Source organism: Ictalurus furcatus, chromosome 18, assembly GCF_023375685.1.
Source record: "Ictalurus furcatus strain D&B chromosome 18, Billie_1.0, whole genome shotgun sequence".
NCBI classification, from domain to species: Eukaryota; Metazoa; Chordata; class Actinopteri; order Siluriformes; family Ictaluridae; genus Ictalurus; species Ictalurus furcatus.
This window is the reverse complement of record NC_071272.1, coordinates 24283746-24302268: the sequence shown is the minus strand read 5'-3', so window position 1 is coordinate 24302268 and position 18523 is coordinate 24283746. Positions and strand designations below refer to the sequence as shown.

General features: G+C 43.0%; 1 protein-coding gene across 2 annotated transcripts in view; it reads right to left on the bottom strand.

Moving 5' to 3' along the window:
* The window catches only part of LOC128622059 (gamma-aminobutyric acid receptor subunit alpha-3-like), a 92545-nt gene that overhangs the window by 51213 nt on the left and 22809 nt on the right, over window positions 1-18523 (bottom strand). Inside the window, exons 3-4 of one of the 2 annotated variants that reach the window (XM_053648256.1) lie at window positions 7366-7487; window positions 5920-5987 (exon numbers count right to left, since the gene is read on the bottom strand). In XM_053648256.1, the coding sequence (XP_053504231.1) occupies window positions 5920-5987; window positions 7366-7487 (190 nt within the window). The remainder of the gene's footprint in view (window positions 1-5919; window positions 5988-7365; window positions 7488-18523) is intronic. The other variant, XM_053648258.1, reaches the window with a different exon arrangement.

Below are 18523 nucleotides of genomic sequence, written 5' to 3'. Positions count from 1 at the left end.
ATCCAGGTTTAATTCCGGCAGGTGCGACGATCATCACCACGGTCCATAACGAAGGGAATTGCTCTTTGTGGAACGAAAGAACGAGACGTGTGCGGTTTTCCTATTCGCAGATCAGAGAGATGGAGTTTCTTTTTAGAAGAGAAGTGATCTTTGAAAATAAATTATTCACAGCTACGTCAGGAACATCCATCACTATTGAAATTAATTTACAACTCTAACGTTTCATCATTACGCCGTATCGACTCACACCTGCGTGGAAGTCAGTAATCGATGGAGCGGGGATCGTTAGCGCTCGGGAAAATAATACACCAGATACGTTTATGACAGGTCTGAACGATCCAGGGACGTTGTTTTCTAACCGGATTTGCTTCGAACGATGCAGATGATGAGATAAAAATGGAACAAAGAGCGAATTCGCAGATTATCTCTATGGACGGTGCATGTTTAATCCAGTCAGATGAGACGTCTTCACCCAGCTAGCTTCTCTGTAAGCCATCGACGTCTCCGCACTAATGACTTATACTGATTATGTGACATTTGAAATTGAGTTCTTTGGGGATTGGCTCTGGTGCCCTGAAGATTATGATACAGAACGGTGACTGCGGTTTACTCTGCCTCACTGGAGTTACCACATCCGTGGTTTTAAAATAAAAAACGATTACAGAAGACGTTAGACTGCATGCGCATTCCACTGCGGTGTATTCATAACTGAAGCTGTGGTTTGGTAACCGGTGTAAATGTTTTATTTTTGTCAGATGGAAATAAAGATGGTTAGAGGCAGAGGACTGGCTAATGGCAGTAAACAAGCAGGAGATGCTAACAGAACAAATAAACAAATAAATAAATACGTTGTTCAGGAGAGACACTCCGAGTCTTAAGGGCCTTGCAGCTACACGGCTTGGATTTACATCAGTCAACATAATGACTTGTAGCCATGGCAACACAACATCAATTCTTGTGGATGCCACGTGTTAGACTTCACCGGTTAAGCTTTTAAGACTTATGCTTGCCCCCAAAAAAGATGAAATACTACAAGAGCGAAAAACAGCTCCAAATTATGAGAAATCAAAATCTCTGCAACAAATGCAGTAGCCAGTTAACCTGCCTCCAACCCGTCCTTGTTTAATTTTTCTGCTTATACACTCACCGGACGCTTTATTAGGAACACCTGTGCAATGTGAAAAGAAAAGTCATCTCAGTCACGTTGAAGTCATAGTTGAAGATTGGAAAGATCCCATCTTCGTCTGTCCCGTTTGGGCGAGTCTGTGCACTCTGTAGCCTCACCTCAGATTCCTCTTCTTGGCTGACGGGAGAGCAACCCGATGTGGTCTTCAGCTGTGGTAAGTCTGAGATGCTTTTCTGCTCACCACGGCTGTAAAGAGTGGCTATTTGAGTTACCGGACTCTTCCTGTCAACTAGAACCCATCTGGGCTCTCTCCTTTGACGTTTCTGGAGGGATTTTTTGTTTGTTTTTAGCATCATTCTGTTGATTTGTGCGTGTACTGTAAATCCCAGGAGATCAGCGTGTTCTGAAATATTTAATCTGACACCAGCAAAGTCACGGAAATCATAATTTCCCTCATTCTGCTGCTTAAGCCAATTTTCCACTGCACGGTACAACTCGACTCGACTCAGCTCGCTTTACTTTTCCACTGCATAACGTTAATGTTGTATTATGGAAGCCCTGTACAAATACACGCTCAGGCTGTATTCCAAACGCCTTTCCTGTTCACTGAACCCTATTAAGGATGTACAATAACGGCGTTCTAGAACCGACGCAGTGCTCAATATGATTTAGACTCCGCTGAACGCCTGCTTGGAAATCGGTAATGAGCGAGAGGTACAAATCCAAGACAGAAACCTTTGTTGTAATTTTATCTGTAATGAGATAAATCATACACAATTTATCGTACGTAAAGTATGAATCAAATGACACACATTTATTCAGGGCACAATACAGAACCGCTCGTTAAGGAGAATCCAGGAGGAAGATACTGCAGATTCCCTACTTCTTCAGTGCGTGGCTCACATTTAGTATCGGCTCGGCTCGCTCGGAACCTCGAGCAAGGTGGTACTAAAAAAAGTACCGGGTACCCGGTACTATACGCAGTGGAAAGCCAGCACCGTGCATTAGTGTGAATGTTAACTGAAACCTGTATCTGAAAGATTTTACGCATCGGATTAGATAACAGCACGAATGCGCAGGTGTTCCTAATAAAGTGGCTCAGGAGTGTATATCCTGAGTAAAGACAGATTGTGACGGATGTTGACAGACGATGCTTGCTTAACAATATCCACTGCAGTATTACAGGCTTATTATACAGCATTGTGTTGTCAGAGGGACTATTTTTAATTTCATATATGTCACTTTGTTTTGAAGTGAAGTTCATATAGAATAATTTGGAGAGAAACATAAACAGTATATGGGTTTTTTTGGGGGGGAGAGTCTGGGGAAGCAGGAAAACACTGACCCTGCTTCTTTTTCTTGCAATAAAAAATCTTTTTATTTTTTATTTTTTATTAATTCAGTCCCGGCCCAGGAGACGTTAAACCTCCTGATGTCAGCAGTAGCTTTGCTCTACAGTGCACTTTTGAAAGGAGCCGAGAATTAGCCGGGCTCTTGGGGCGAGCCTCTGACTGGCGCCGACACCCTCAGCATGCATCAGGGCTCAACATAGCACCTGGTTTAGATTAGACTCGTGTCACTTTCAACACTCCAGAGTCATCAGACACAAAGCCTGCAAGAAGGAAGTCTGAGCGAGTGAGGCAGAATGATGCAATAACTGAAGAGTGCTAACAAAACAAACAAATAATAGATGGAGGGGAGGCGAGGAGGGGGGTGTTAAAAGATAAAAAATAAAAGCCGAAAACAAAAAGAGGAGACAAAAATTAATGATGCAGAAATAACCTACATTCACAAGCGGCCCATTTGGCCTCATGGATTTAGAAATATTCTTTTATATACTTTTGCCACTCACAGATATGTAACACTGGATCATTTTCCTCAATAAATAAATGAATGAGAACATATAATATTTTTGTCTCATTTGTTTAATTGGGTTGTCTTTATCTACTTTTAGGACTTGTGTGAAAATCTGATGATGTTTTAGGTCATATTTATGCAGATATATAGACATTTCTAAAGGTTTCACAAACTTTCAAGCAGCATTGTAGCGGTTATGATGAATAAGGAAAAACACACGCACTGCGCTGGGGTTAGGGTTAGCTGGGTTAACAGACGCACTGCGCTGGGGTTAGGGTTAGCTGGGTTAACAGACGCACTGCGCTGGGGTTAGGGTTAGCTGGGTTAACAGACGCACTGCGCTGGGGTTAGGGTTAGCTGGGTTAACAGACGCACTGCGCTGGGGTTAGGGTTAGCTGGGTTAACAGACGCACTGCGCTGGGGTTAGGGTTAGCTGGGTTAACAGACGCACTGCGCTGGGGTTAGGGTTAGCTGGGTTAACAGACGCACTGCGCTGGGGTTAGGGTTAGCTGGGTTAACAGACGGACTGCGCTGGGGTTAGGGTTAGCTGGGTTAACAGACGCACTGCGCTGGGGTTAGGGTTAGCTGGGTTAACAGACGCACTGCGCTGGGGTTAGGGTTAGCTGGGTTAACAGACGCACTGCGCTGGGGTTAGGGTTAGCTGGGTTAACAGACGCACTGCGCTGGGGTTAGGGTTAGCTGGGTTAACAGACGCACTGCGCTGGGGTTAGGGTTAGCTGGGTTAACAGACGCACTGCGCTGGGGTTAGGGTTAGCTGGGTTAACAGACGCACTGCGCTGGGGTTAGGGTTAGCTGGGTTAACAGACGCACTGCGCTGGGGTTAGGGTTAGCTGGGTTAACAGACGCACTGCGCTGGGGTTAGGGTTAGCTGGGTTAACAGACGCACTGCGCTGGGGTTAGGGTTAGCTGGGTTAACAGACGCACTGCGCTGGGGTTAGGGTTAGCTGGGTTAACAGACGCACTGCGCTGGGGTTAGGGTTAGCTGGGTTAACAGACAGACTGCACTGGGGTTAGGGTTAGCTGGGTTAACAGACGCACTGCGCTGGGGTTAGGGTTAGCTGGGTTAACAGACAGACTGCACTGGGGTTAGGGTTAGCTGGGTTAACAGACGGACTGCGCTGTTTTATGCCTTGTACACCTCACGGATTTGCAAATGATTACAATTATTTATTTTTAAACATCCACAGAAGGAAGACCAAGGTGTTAAAGATCAAAACAGACAATACAGTCCCCATCACACTAAAAGGTTAAAGGAGGTGAAGCGCTTCACTTACCGTGGCAGCATCATCGACAAGCAGGGAGGAACAAATGCTGTTGTAAAAGCACGAATAGGCAAAGCAAGGTCAGCTTTCCAGCAGCTGAGGAACATCTTGGATGCCACAAACCTGAACACCAACATCCAGAGCAGGATCCTTACGACCACTGTAAAGCCTGCGCTACTCTACGGAGCTGAAACATGGAGAACCACCGTCCTAACCGTGAAAAGAATCCAAACCTTCACCAACACCTGCCTCGGAAGGATCCTTCCGATCCGCCGGCCTGACCCGATCAGAAACCCCAAACCTCTGGAGGTGAATAGGACAGAAGCTAGTAGAGGTCGAGATTCTCCAAAGGCGCTGGAGGTGGATTGGCCACACCTTCCGCAAACCTTCATCCAGCATAGTAAGCAAACCCTAACCTGGAACCCACAGGGTAAAAGGGAAAGACGCTGACCAAGGAACACCTGGTGTCGCGACCCGGAGGCAGATATCATGAAATCGGGACTCATCTGCGGACAAGTGGAACAAATGGCCCGGGATCGAAATGCCCGGAGAGATCTCGTTTGCGGCCAATGCCCCGGTATGGGTGATGATGATGGTGATGATGGTGACAATTTTTAATTTAACACTCCAAGGTTGCAGACTAACACCGTCCTGTCATCTCAACAAAAAAATCAGCTCGTCATGTTAACTAAAAAACCGTCAAGCGTAAACTACTCTGTCTCTGATACCGGAGACTCCTTCCATAAATCTTAAAGAAACATATCCTACCAGAATTCTTCCCCATATCGATATACAGCATGATACGATACAAGGTCCTTTTACATGAGCTATTAGTTCAGGAACTATAACATATTAGAAGTAGCCCATTCATATAAATCTACGGTTATAGACCTGTTATGGAATAACGGTGGATCCGAGGTTGCTCGACGTTCTGCTAGAGTTGCTGAGAGGAATGCTGAGAGGAAAACATACGGCTACTGAGATGCATCTGTAATCTAAGTTTCTGAGGATATGATATAATATCATGCTAATTAGCCTCGTTTTAAATTGCTCTGGAAAGATGGTGCAAAAATACAAACAGATAAATTTTAAAAAACTAGAACCATAAGGAAACATGCATGCCTTATTTTCTTATTTTCATCATCTCCAAGGCTGATTAATGTTAATGTTAACCTGGCTAATTATCGCTTTGTAATTCAAGTATCATTTTACGCTCCATATAACGTGACAGACTGTACCGTCTTCTTCTCACCATTAAGTCTCATCCTGAATACAAAGTGCTGCCACACAGCTGTGGTGATTCATCTCGCGTCCCAGAGCCAATTGTGTGTATGATTAAGATGCATATATTTCCTCCGTCCTGCCTCGTTACCAATTACCTTCTCTCTTAAATGATCTTATAACAAAAGATCACACTCATCAGGACAGAGAGAAGGATAAGAAGAAGGAAAAAATAAAAACCTCTGCACGGTGTCTTTTCCTGCGTGCAGCATTTGACACGCGAACGTGCACTGAATTCATTTGAAGGGCGAGTAGAAACATCTCAATTCTCACACATTCAGGTGTTTGTTTCTAGTCTGAACTATTTCAGAAGATAGTGTATGCTGCATATGTCTACATATAGGTATAACGAACAACAAAACCACATCTTACCATGTCTGTATCCGATACCGGTCCGAAACTGGTGACGTAGATGTTGGTCCGAACTTCAGTCACGCTCTCTGATCAGACAGAAAAGAGAAATAAGGCACGGATATGAAAACCATTACGGAAATGTTATGCTGTTCTAATTTCTGACGTTTCTCGGTATAAAGCGGAGATGTAAGGAAATGTATCACAGAAGAAAGTCTGAAGAATGTTCCTAATGACTGAGTGGGTTACTATCACAGCAGCAGACTAATGAGCAATAGTAAGGAGAGAAAAAAAACAGAAAAGAAAAGAAAAAGAAGGAAATGGGAAAAGTGTAAGCTAGTGTTTGCTTTGGTTTCGTTTAATGTTTTTATCACGCCTCATCTGGTAAGATCATTACCATAAAAGGCGACACAGGCAGTGCTTAAGAAGGGGACTATGGAAGTAAACAAATCCAAACCATTGCAAAATGCCTTGCATAAGTATTCACACCCCTACACCCCCATTAAAGGGGGTCAGGGGGATGGGGAGAGCATTTTATAGTGTTACGTCCTGGAAGTAAAACAGACATGTTTAATATACTGTAGATTAACATTTACTGTGCACATACACTCACTGTCCTCTTTATTAAGGACACCTGCTCATTCATGCAATTATCCAAATCAGCCAATCGCGTGGCAAGATACAGGTTTCAGTTAATGTTCACGTCAAATGTGACCTCCGAAATCGCGTACTGTGACACTACCTACTGCATTCGATTCAGTACCTACTGCTCGGCTGTTGATACAGTACGTACTGATCGTATATGTGTGTAGTATGAATGCAATCCGGAAGTACTACATCCGCCATGTTGGCACTGTCATGTGATTCCGTCAGCTCTTCCGCACCATGGATGGATGGATGGATAGATAGATGGATAGATAGATAGATAGATAGATAGATAATTTTGTCACAGGGGTTAATTAAAGCCAAGTTTCTGATTGGCATTTTGAAGTTTATATGTGTAGAACCGGGTCAGAAGGGGATTTGAAGGATCTGTGAGCTGAATATGTTCGTGATAACTTTCCCTTCTCTATTTTTTTTTTAAGGAAACTCTCCACGAAATCTTAAATCACATCACCAGAAAGCTAAAAGGATCCCGTTTTCAGGACCTCCTTTGGAGTTGTAAGTGATCTACAGAGAGTTTTGCCCTGTGCTACTTTCCTTATTTTCTCCACTGTTGTTAATTAACATAAAATGCACAGTCATCGTCATGATAAAAAAAACAAAAAAAAAAACAACTGAATTGTTTTAAAATGTCAATCTGCTATGGCTGTACGTTTCAGAGAGGGAGCTGTGCTGCGATTGCTCGGCAGGGAGTCGATCCGCAGATGGGTCATTACACCGATCCATCACCGTTCTACTGTTAGGCCACAAAGTGGACAATATGGAGGACATGAAGAAGAATCGGGACACAAATTTGCGGCTGACCTCCGAGACCCGGGCGCAGCCTGTTGTCATAGCCATCCAGCAAGCGGTCCAGAATCCGAGTAAAAATGGTGATGTTGTCTTTGCTGTCATCAGGAAGAGGCTCTCTGTGCCCTGCGACGGCCCTGTAGAGTGAGGAGAAGTGCGAGATAAAGTAAAGGTTAGGGGGTGACAAGTTTGGCCTGTTAGGGATGATATAAGAGAAGATGAGTCAGGCTGAAGCAATACATGAGGGGAAGAACAGCTAGAAAAATGGATACGGCGAAACAAAGGCGAGGCAGGAAGTGCTGGTGATGTGGACAATAAAGAAAGGAGAATATAGAGGGAATAACAGCTTGATATAATCTTTGATCTTTTATACTTTGAACAATTTTATGCTGTTGCTGCTCCTGCAGTGAGGGACACAGGTATGACAAATCACCTCAGATCAACAAGAAGTAAATAATGAAATGTCTGCTGCAACTTCCTCTCATCTTCAACCTCCTAATACATCCAATTTCCTGCGACTGAAATACTCGCTCACTTATCCGACTATTACTCGGATCCGTCAGTGATTTGTACAGCCTGGTAATGCACCAGACATTCGCAAATTCACCAAGTCTGTGTATGTGTGTGTATGTGTGTGTTTGAACGCGTGACAAAATGGAAGTCCAAGATGATGAAAGAATGCTGCTTCAGTGTTAAATACAGCTCTGAAGCAATCATTATTTTGGGTTTTGACCGTGAATCGGAAATGGTGTCTTAACTATGCGGTCAACCTTCCTTTCCTTAATTATTTTAAATATGCAGCACAATTAACTCTAGCTGGGGTCCTGACTCCCCAGTGAAACAAGAGGTGCAACGGAGAACGAGAACAGCAGAGAGCTGACGACATAATGAGCATCCTCAAATCAAATCAAGGGCTTTGTCATGACTGACCCTGCACAATTAGTGTAGTGTTGAAGAACCCAACAACGCACTCATAAGTATGCAGGAAGTGTAAAATACTAATGAGCTTTCGCTCTCTACGACACGTCCTGTTGTGAACACGTACTCGCTTTTTACACTAATGACACAATACGTATCAATGTATCGAAGTTTTGCTGTAAAATTACTTTGAAAACCCCACTGTTATTAACATACCTCCTTCTTAAAGGAAGGTACAATTAGACACTTACCTAGATAGACACTGGAAGGGCAAGAACACGGGAAGATCTCCATTTTGTGTGGAATTTTGATTGAATAGCAGTTTCCTTTACATTCTTGAAAATCCCAATATCTCTGCTTTCATGTTTCTCTCAGTGCTTTGATGTGAAGTGCTGGCTACATACTTTTCTGTAGCAACAAACCTCTCTTATTTTCTAAAGGCAAATTTGTGTAATACATTGCGGATCCTGTAGTGACGGAACGCTGACGGGACATAAGCCCAATGACAACAAAAATTTGCTGGTGCAATTCATCACCTGGCTCCGGTCAGGGACAGCAGAGTGGGTACAGGGCCAACAGCACAACTCTTCTGCTCTGGCTTTCCTCAAATGGAGGTGGATCTCAGGGTCTCTGTAGTCCAAGATCCTCCCCCCAATCCAGACCCAAGTACCTGTCAATACTCAAGGGGGTACACACCAGGCTTTGGTGGGTTATCCTCTGACACCACCATGTTTTCTATCTATCATGTGTGACTGACAGATAGAATGTCGTCAATTAGCTGGGAACAATCCGTTGGGAGAAGATGGATTCATGTTAACTTTCCTACATTTTGACATTATTGAATACAGGTTGAACTGGCTCATTACATCCCATGGTTCTTTTACGTTGGCCGGACATTCCCCGGTGAATTAATAGTGAAACCTCAGAATCACACAGAATGTACATGCACTTCCGCTATCACTTTAGTACGGACTGGTCCGCATGACGGGTGCCACTTCGTTTACGTAGACTATACGATGCAAAATCCTGAAACAGGCATCATCTTACAGACAGGGATCCCGAAAGAGATCCTAACCAATCACGGCACACCATTGATGTCATGTACACTATGAGATGCCTTACGAATTGCTGGAAAATTAAAGCGATCTGAACGGGCATGTACCACCTGCATTCACGATTTGTGCAAAATGACAAACCGTTGAAGGGTATTATTGTCGAGCTTTACAGGGTTGGTCCCAAGCAGAGTTTTGAGACGTGTTTGCTCCCCTACCCAACGTCACTGACCTCACTGAGCACCACTTAAAGCAAAGGCAGCTCTAGGCGAGGGTCCTTCAGCTGACGAGCTGCACTTTTGTTTGTTTTGTTTTACATTACCGCATGCTGACCTTGCCAAGGGGCAAGTGTACCACTAAATTGTTCACATTCATGCATAGCCAAGGTCTGCTGCGTGGCATGCAGCTGCTGAGATTGAGACCGTTACAGTCAACTTCTTGAGATGACCTCATGCACTTTATAAGGTGATGTTGATCAAAAGGCTGATCTCCGTCGCATGGAGTAGTTACAGGGCCTTGTTCGGGGGACAAGGGGAAATTAAAACATGATGAAAATTGTCTTTACGGCAGCGAGGAGGAGTACTGCGTCAGGAGCCAGCCAAGTTGATACACACTTCATTAGCTGGCAATTTGTTGTTTCGCAACACATACTGCACAAGGACATATCATCCGAAACCCTTCATTTCCTCTGGTTCACTAGGCGGCAACCAATCAACGCTGTCATGCAGCACAGAGGCCTAGTGATTTTAATAAGTAGCCGGACATGTACTGTAGGCCTCTCCCCCTGACAAGGACATACACAATTTGACTTCTTACATTTGTGTGTGTGGGAGATAATGTGCCCAAGAGCCAAGGAAACCAGAATAAGTGGGACAATAGGAGCTAATGTCGGTTTGATTTGGAGGACAGATGCCATAGCATGCTTCTCTGTGGACTGACATTTCCATTATCATATCTAATTAAAGTTAATTAAAGCCTGCTTTTTGGTGGTCCTTCTCTCTTGAATTAGGCAACACAAATCGGGTGTTTATTAGCAGGATTGTAAGACTCGCCAGACTTTCTACCACATTCATGTAATACCACCACTGACAATAGTGAAACATTCATACTCTACTGAACCACAAATAAATGGCGTGAATGATGGATAGTGTTTTGACGGGGTGTAGGAAAGAGGGAGAGAGAGGACAAGAAAGATAACAAGACCGTGCTGAATCTGTGCTGCCGTCCCTTCATCACCACATCATTACAAGCAATAAGGCATGAAAAATTCTTCAATAGGTTCCTCAACAGATGTTTAAGTGCTGCATCATATATCATAAATCAGTGGAGTAAGCTTATGTTTAAAGTTGTTTTATTCAACAGTATCCCAGGTTCATTGTGCTCCCAGTGTCCAAAAACATGCAGACTGGTTCCACTAAATTGTCCCTAAGTGTGAATGTGTGTGATTGTATGTGCATTTCCAGGATTAAAATTAATATATACGGATACTGAAGATGACTGAAAGGACGAATATTCAAAAGTAACAACTTACATTCAGATCCAAGATTCATGATCATTTCGATTCAACCTGAACAACATGTGCTTTTGGTCATTAAACCCAATGAAAAAAAAAGGGTAGAACTGCCATTAGTGACAAATTAAATACTTTTAGTCACAGTAGTTGAAATGACATCACCACGAGAGAAAAAGAGCAATCCACCATAATCGATATTTAGGCCACCTATAGAGTGGATTTCTGGGTTCCCTGTGGGGACACAATCAATTCTGGGATACTGCAGTGAACATTAAAAGGCTGTGCACTGCCAGACATGAGACATATGTGTCCCCATCTGGTTTCATGTGAGGTGTGTCAAGGCATTTGGTTTTTGCTTCATTCTGTGGCTGAGGCACTAAAGGACAGCGGGCCATAGTGGCAGCTGTTTCATTCCTCTTCATTACCACCACATCACCGCTGCAAATAAAAAATTGACTTTCTCTCTCCCCATCAACCCTCCCCCCCTCCTCCCAGCCAAACCCTTTCAACATCTTCTCTCGCAGTCTCTTCAATGATATCCTTGAAGGAAGCACTCTGTGAATTTCTCTGTAGCATTCCAGTCCCCCCCCCCCCACCCCGCAATCTTCTTTCTCCTCCTGTGACCTTCACACCCATCCATTATTCCTCATCTTTATATCAATGACTTATAGGGGGATTGGGGTGTGGGGTGTATTCGTAAGACAGAACCACGACTCGAAACCACCCCTGTTTCATTTGTATATATAATTGTAATCTTCCCAAAGAGCGAACCTCAGCAGAAAACTAATCTGATGAAGTCTAATTACGGTCCAATTAAATTTTAAATATTGAAATCCATTTGCATAAGTGGTCTGGGGAAAGAAAACAGTCAGCGAACATCCAAAATAGAATGATTATCTGACCCACTGATGGAGACGGAAATAACAAAACAAAACAAATGTACGTTACATTCACAACCGCGTCCGTTACAAATAAAATGCACATAAATGTGAAGCACGGGTTCTCTTTCAGCATTCTTTCTGTATCTGTCCCGCAGGAATAAATGTTCCATTAAGCCTAGAAGACTTGACATGCGTGCGTCGTGATGGTGGGACTTCTTCCTAATCCTTCCCCTAATCAGTCTTAAAACTCTTCTCACGCTTCAGAAGCATTTCTCAGAAGATGAGTGCGAGAGATGAGTTAGCGAACCTACATTTACATATGACTTGTTTGGCTGATGCGTTTATCCAAATCGACCTTCTGTTGAATCCAGGTACAACTGAGCTGTTGAGGGTCAAGGACCTTGATTAAGGTCCAAACCGTGCTGGCTTGGCAATGCTGGAATTTTAATTCACAACCTTCCGATCAGCAGACCAAAGCCTTAAACACTGAGGCACCGCTGTGCACTCCTCATCTCACACAGCGAGCAGTTACCGAACTCCGGTATCACCTCATCTCTCATGAGAACTTTCATCTGCTCACGGCTAGCCTGAATCCAAACAGTCCGAACAGTAGCCTTCGCCAGCTTGGACTGTGGAATCTCGCCTCACCATGAGAAAGAGCAAAGCCCCAGCGAAGACAGTCTATCATGGCCTATACACCACTCTCTGTGCACTATTCAGTTCTCATTATTTATGCAAGTACAATGCAAACCAGAACCCAACTCAGCCCACAGCTCTGTGAGTGTAACGTTCTGAAATCCCACAGAAGCCTTTAAGTCCTGTATGTTGGTGTTAAGCCCAGCTCTATCAGGCTGATCAGTACTGTAGCGCGGCTCTGATCTGATCTGCTGAGCACACAACTGCCGCACCATGCAGAGGGATTTAGCTCACAAAGCTAGAGTCACTTCTAATGCTGCTATAACAATCTGGATCTGATAATGCCTGTGATATGAAACTATCCGCAAGGGCTCAGTCTTGGGTCTGACGCCAACTGCAAACTATAACGTAGAGCGTGTTACCGTTAAATAAATAAAAGTTATGGGAACGATTACATAATGTAGATTAAGTGTTATAATAACAAGTAGGTTGTGATGGATTATAACTTTAGCAGTGACCTGTTCCACCAGCTGATGTTAAATTTGATCGTAAGCCTAAACCATGCGTTGAGGGTTTAAAACTAGCACAGTGTACGATTGCGGTTGCACCACAAGCACTTCAAGTACGTCATAAAACAAAACTTTGTCTAACATACACTCTAGAAAACACTGGGTTTAAAACAACCCAAATTGGGTTATCTTTAGCCCAAGAGTTGGGTAAATACAGGACAGGACACATTCTGGGCTAAACTAACCCGTCAAGTCGGGTTGTTCATTTTAACCCAGAAAACGGGTTGTTTTTCAACTCAAAGGATGGTTTTGTTTTTACAAAAAACGCTGGGTTAATTTTATTTCATAAATGGGTTAATATTTTCAGGGTTATTTTTACCCTTGGGAAATGTCAAATATACTACATGATAAACAAATACGTCACCATGGCGTCTCCTTTATTTATACACAAGAAGGTGTTCAGAAATGTATTGCTAGAGTTGATAAAGTGGTGTTTATATATAGACTTTGAAGTAAATGACTCAAATAAGTCATATATTTAAAACGGAAACGTCAGATTTTGATCAAAGGAGATGTTTAGTAACCATAGTTACTAATATGGGGGCGTTACAAACAAGTTCGCCAAAGCTAAAGAAGATAGCAGTGCACTTAGTGTCATGTAAACTGGACTGTTATCGCACATTTTTGCTTTTTCTAGTGTACAGTAATGCTTTTATGGATAAATATATCCAAATAAATCGAACAGTCTGTCTGTGTGAAAACTGCTACCTCCATCCGAGGTGAATTCAAACAGTCGGCGCTGAGATGATTTGACCCAAGGAGCTGGGTTGATGCGTCGGGGTGTGGGAGAGGTGCACTGATTCAACCATTAGTAAAAATGACCCAGCGGTTGGGTTACACAAAACTACCCAAGACTGAGAAAATCACCCAATTAAATAACCCAAAAGCCTCAACCCGGCATTTTGGTAAAAAAAAAAATAACCCAGCAATGTTTAGAGTGTAGTGCCGTGTTTCACCATCATCAACCAATCAGAAACAAGATCCGAAATGAACAGGAAATATCATATCCGTGATTGAGATCGAAACTTTTTTAAGAGTGAAATATATTTACTTCATGGTTAATTATATTTTAATTGCAGCTGAACAACCGAAATCAAATCATTATGCTTTACATTAATGTTGTGACTCAGTTTAGCTATCTCCATTTTATACCGGTGTGACGGCGAGCATGCAGCCCACATGCACACAAAACCCGACGCGCTCCTCGCCTCGAGACTGCCACCCGAGTGCTGAACGTTCCAATCCGCTTCAGCACCTCGCGGGTTTTGGACTGTTGACAGCACACGGCTGGCAGCCAACGAGTGGATCGGCAGTTCCTCATCCTCCTGTAGATGCCGGGAGAGTATAAACGGGCCGCAGCAGCACAGAGACGGGAGACACGTCTCCGGTAATGATGGTATCGGGTCCACTCTCCTTGGTTCCTACGGAAGCCGACAGAGAAGACGACTCTCCCTGACCACGCTGCGCCTGGGTCCCGCCTCGAGCCTGCTCCGACCTGCTCGCCACGACGGGAAGACAGCGCTACGCACAGCCTCCACGAAATCACCTCACGCCCTCACCTTCCCCCTTCCTCCACTTATAGAATAAAATAATAAACTCCACACTTTTTGCCTTTAGCCTGTCTCCTGAGTGTCTGTGTTCTGCCAAAACTGTCTTGTTCCATTCTGCAGCTCCAGTGCCGCATGTTTAATGACATTTTACAACATTAAAATACCACAGAGACAACAAATAACCAGCACTTACAAACACAATCTGCATTCGGATATATATGTGTATAAACTACATTTATAGAAAAGCTTGTGGTGTACATTGCCTTGTCAGAATCTCAGTTTGATGACAAACAAGGAAATAATGTACTATTAAAAATGATATGATGTTTTTCTGTGAGGTCCAGTGTGACTCTCGACATGAACAAATCATCCTAGGTGTAAATGCTCTTTAAACGGAAGCACTGCTAGATTTACTGATGGTAACGTTACACCTACTGAGTTCTAACTCAGGTTGCGTTAATCAGTGGGTGCGATCTCTTGCTGAAGAGACTCGTCCGAATCGTGCTTCGCGAAAGTCTTTCTGGAAAGCGCCGCTAGAAAATAACTTCACCACCACTTTTAAAACATCCCCACAATGCAAATACCATTGATTTTATTTTAGATGCTCTTTCCTGATGCACTATAAAATCCCACTGAGAGTCTGAGCGATGTGGGAGGATAGCACTCCGTTCTGGGTTGTAAATCGGTATCGGCTTTCTAATATTCCGTGCACGATATAAAATAATCATCGAAAGACCAACCTTGTTAAGCTGCGATGATCTATTTTTTATTGTTTTTCAGCGTCTCTGCTGCATTACCTTGGCATCCCCTACTGAGATATTTACCCCAAGGCATTGCATCAGCAAACATAACACGGCTTCTGCAACCTGTCTAATCTAAAATAAAATAAAAATAATTTTAAAATAAACAAGCAAGAAATATTATATTCAAGCCCAAACACACTAGAGGAAAGTTCATTTAGATAAAACCTGCTGGAGACGCCATTTCCTGAGACCGGAACGCTGTGAAGGTAATTACTCTATGGCTGGATGCTCAATACATCAATACAAAAAAAACAAAACAAAAAACCATGAGGTTTGCTTTTGATCCTTAAATCATTAAAGGTTGCTCTGTCTTTGTATGATATTCTCTGCATTCAGCTGCGTAGTTATTATGCAGGACGTGTACCAGCTATAGCACTGCTCTGCTTGTACACTGACTGAGCTCTGATTCTCTTATGTGCTTCTAAGAGCTTACAGCAGACAAACTTATTTTCTATTTCAGTGAGCTCATCTTTACGTTTTATCGTAACACTGCAAAAACATCTCGAATAGGCACATTTATCAAACATATCTCATTACAAGATTAACACAAAACTAACATAAGGGCATTTTTCACGCATGGTCCGAATACTCGAGTCCACATCAAAGACCGTTTGGAGGCGGGGCTTATAATCGCAGGTTTGCCTGCACATAAAGTTTCCTTGCGAAACGTGGATCGATTGATTGCACAATTCCATATGCCAGGTTTGCAAAATGATAGGCACCGGTTTCATTCATGTGCTGTCATTTTCCTTCACGTACGATACTAGGATAGAAAGAATCCTGCAAACAAGGAGCCGCTTGTGGTGCAAGCGAACTCGCCTCCTCGCCCCACGTCAGTGCCTGACCTCACTGATGCTCTTGTATCTGAATGAACACAAATTCACACAGTCATGCTTTGAAATGTAGTGGAAAGCCTTCCCAGAAGAGTGGAGCGCATTATAAGTGCAAAAGGGAGAATAAATCTGGAATGAGATGTTCAGCAAGGACATATGAGCGGTGAGGTGTGCACAAACTTTTGGCCTAATTGTGCAGAACGCTAGATAAGCATGGAATTGTGAGAGCTCTGCATGAAGACTGATATCAATGAACGTCAAAGGAATTAATAAATCTATTTATTCAAATATTGTAGTTCCTTTCTTAACATTACGTATTGCAGTGGTTCCCAAACCGGGGGGGGGGAGGGGGAGGGCTTGGGATGGATGGATGTGCGTGATCTCCAAGGAAAAAAGCTTTGGGAGCCACTGACTTATTGTGTATTAATGCTGAAGTTCATGTCCTGATAATGTAAACTAACATACTAATTAATGTTATTTAAGGGACCCGTAATGCGGAGCGTTACAGAATTACGTGGTAGGTGAGCTGCCCTGTGTTTTTTACTGTGTTTATTTAATACAGATACGGGTTCATAGTTACCACAGTTTGTGTAAGCCTATTCAGTGCAGCATAACCATTCAACCTGAGGGGTTTATTTGTTTTGTTTTTGTTCTTGTTTCTTTTTTCGTGGACCGATAACTAAGGCTGCACCTGCTCAGTCAGTGCCATCCTGGCTCGACTGATAACACAGTGTGTTTTTTTTTCCCATCAGCACTCTGCAGCTTAGAAAGCAAGAGTGTCTAAACCCATAGTACTCTGCAGCACACTATGAGAAATCCTTCTGGAATTATGCACAGACGGAAACAATGAGTTTCCAGTAGCTTGAGCTTTTGGCCCGAACACGGCCTGTGACTTGCGGATAATAGGTTTGGCTAGTATTATATTAATCGCTGAAAATACGATCATGCAAATCGAGGCTCTCGAAGCGAAATCCCACTGGTGTGTACTATTGATAAATGCAAGCTAGTTTATGAACAGTTAGTTGACCGACCTGTGAACTAACTTACCTAATGTTAGCGATTCTAAAACCATTTGTGTTATGGTGCATATTGACAGGCCAAGCTACTGCTGCCATAATATGCTCTGGCACCATCCCAATGCAGCAGGTTATGGCTGCTGAACTACTGGAGGTTCGAGTGGTGCTCCAAAAAATGTTCAGCCTTAGAAGAGGCCTAGTTAATTGGTGACAATTCACAGCTGCGGCCAGGAAGCAGACCAACAGGCTAAACCAATCAAGTTTAACAATGTAATAAACAATAACATTTACCGCATTTAGCAGACGTCCTTATCCAGTGCGACTTACATTTATCTCATTTATACAACTGAGCAGTTAAGGGTTAAGGGCCTTGCTCAAGGGCCCAACAGTGGCAGCTTAGAGATGCTGGGATTTGAACTCACACGCTGGGATTTACCACTGCCCCAATAACATTAACCTTTAATCTAAACTTAGAACTGCTAAAAATTAGTAGCCCTTCCGGATAGAGCGATGTACTGTACACCACCCTAGGTAAATTGGCAGAGGAGGCGGCATCGCAGTTATTTATAATGGTATTCTAGGCATTACAGAGAAATCTGGATATGAATTTATCTCGTTCGTAATCTTTACTAACATAATAAACATAGCCAGGCCTCCAGGGCGCTATTCTGAATTTTTAGACTTATTTTCAAATCTACTCATATTGTTAGAATAAGCAGCAATTGTTGGAGGCAATTACTGAGGGCATGCTCACCTACTGCAGCTCAAAACAGTACACCAGCTGCGCTGCTGCAGAGAAGAAAACCCAGAAAAGAGTCTACAGACCCCACTTCGGGGGGTAGCAGCACTCCACTGTGCGTCACGCATCACACTCACGGCGTGCATTATTATTATAACAGCAACTTTATCATGTTATTCCTTACTTTGCACACTCCTCTTACATTTGTGTTGCATATATATATATATATATATATATATATATATATATATATATATATATATATATAGATATATATTGGCTACCTCAAGAGTTATTACAGAATGGTGCGAAAAACAAAAAACATCCAGTAGAAACATCCATTTCGTGGACATCGTGCGCTCCGTGATGCATTTCTGCTCACTACAATGTCTTCTGAAGTGACGTTTTCTGCACTTACTGCACACTGTATATGTCATTATCACTTGACGTCCCTTCTAGGTTTTAAAATAACGAGCTGTTAGATGTTTTATTCATCCCGGCAGATTTATGACTGAATTTCTAATTAATATTACTTAAAATAACCGGTTTGCTGGAGAACAGAGAACAGACTATTGATCTGTCCTGAGATGCAACAGAATCCAGGAACACGTATAATGTGACTGTTCTTTCAAAGCATCCTGACATCATGCAGTAAAAAAAAAA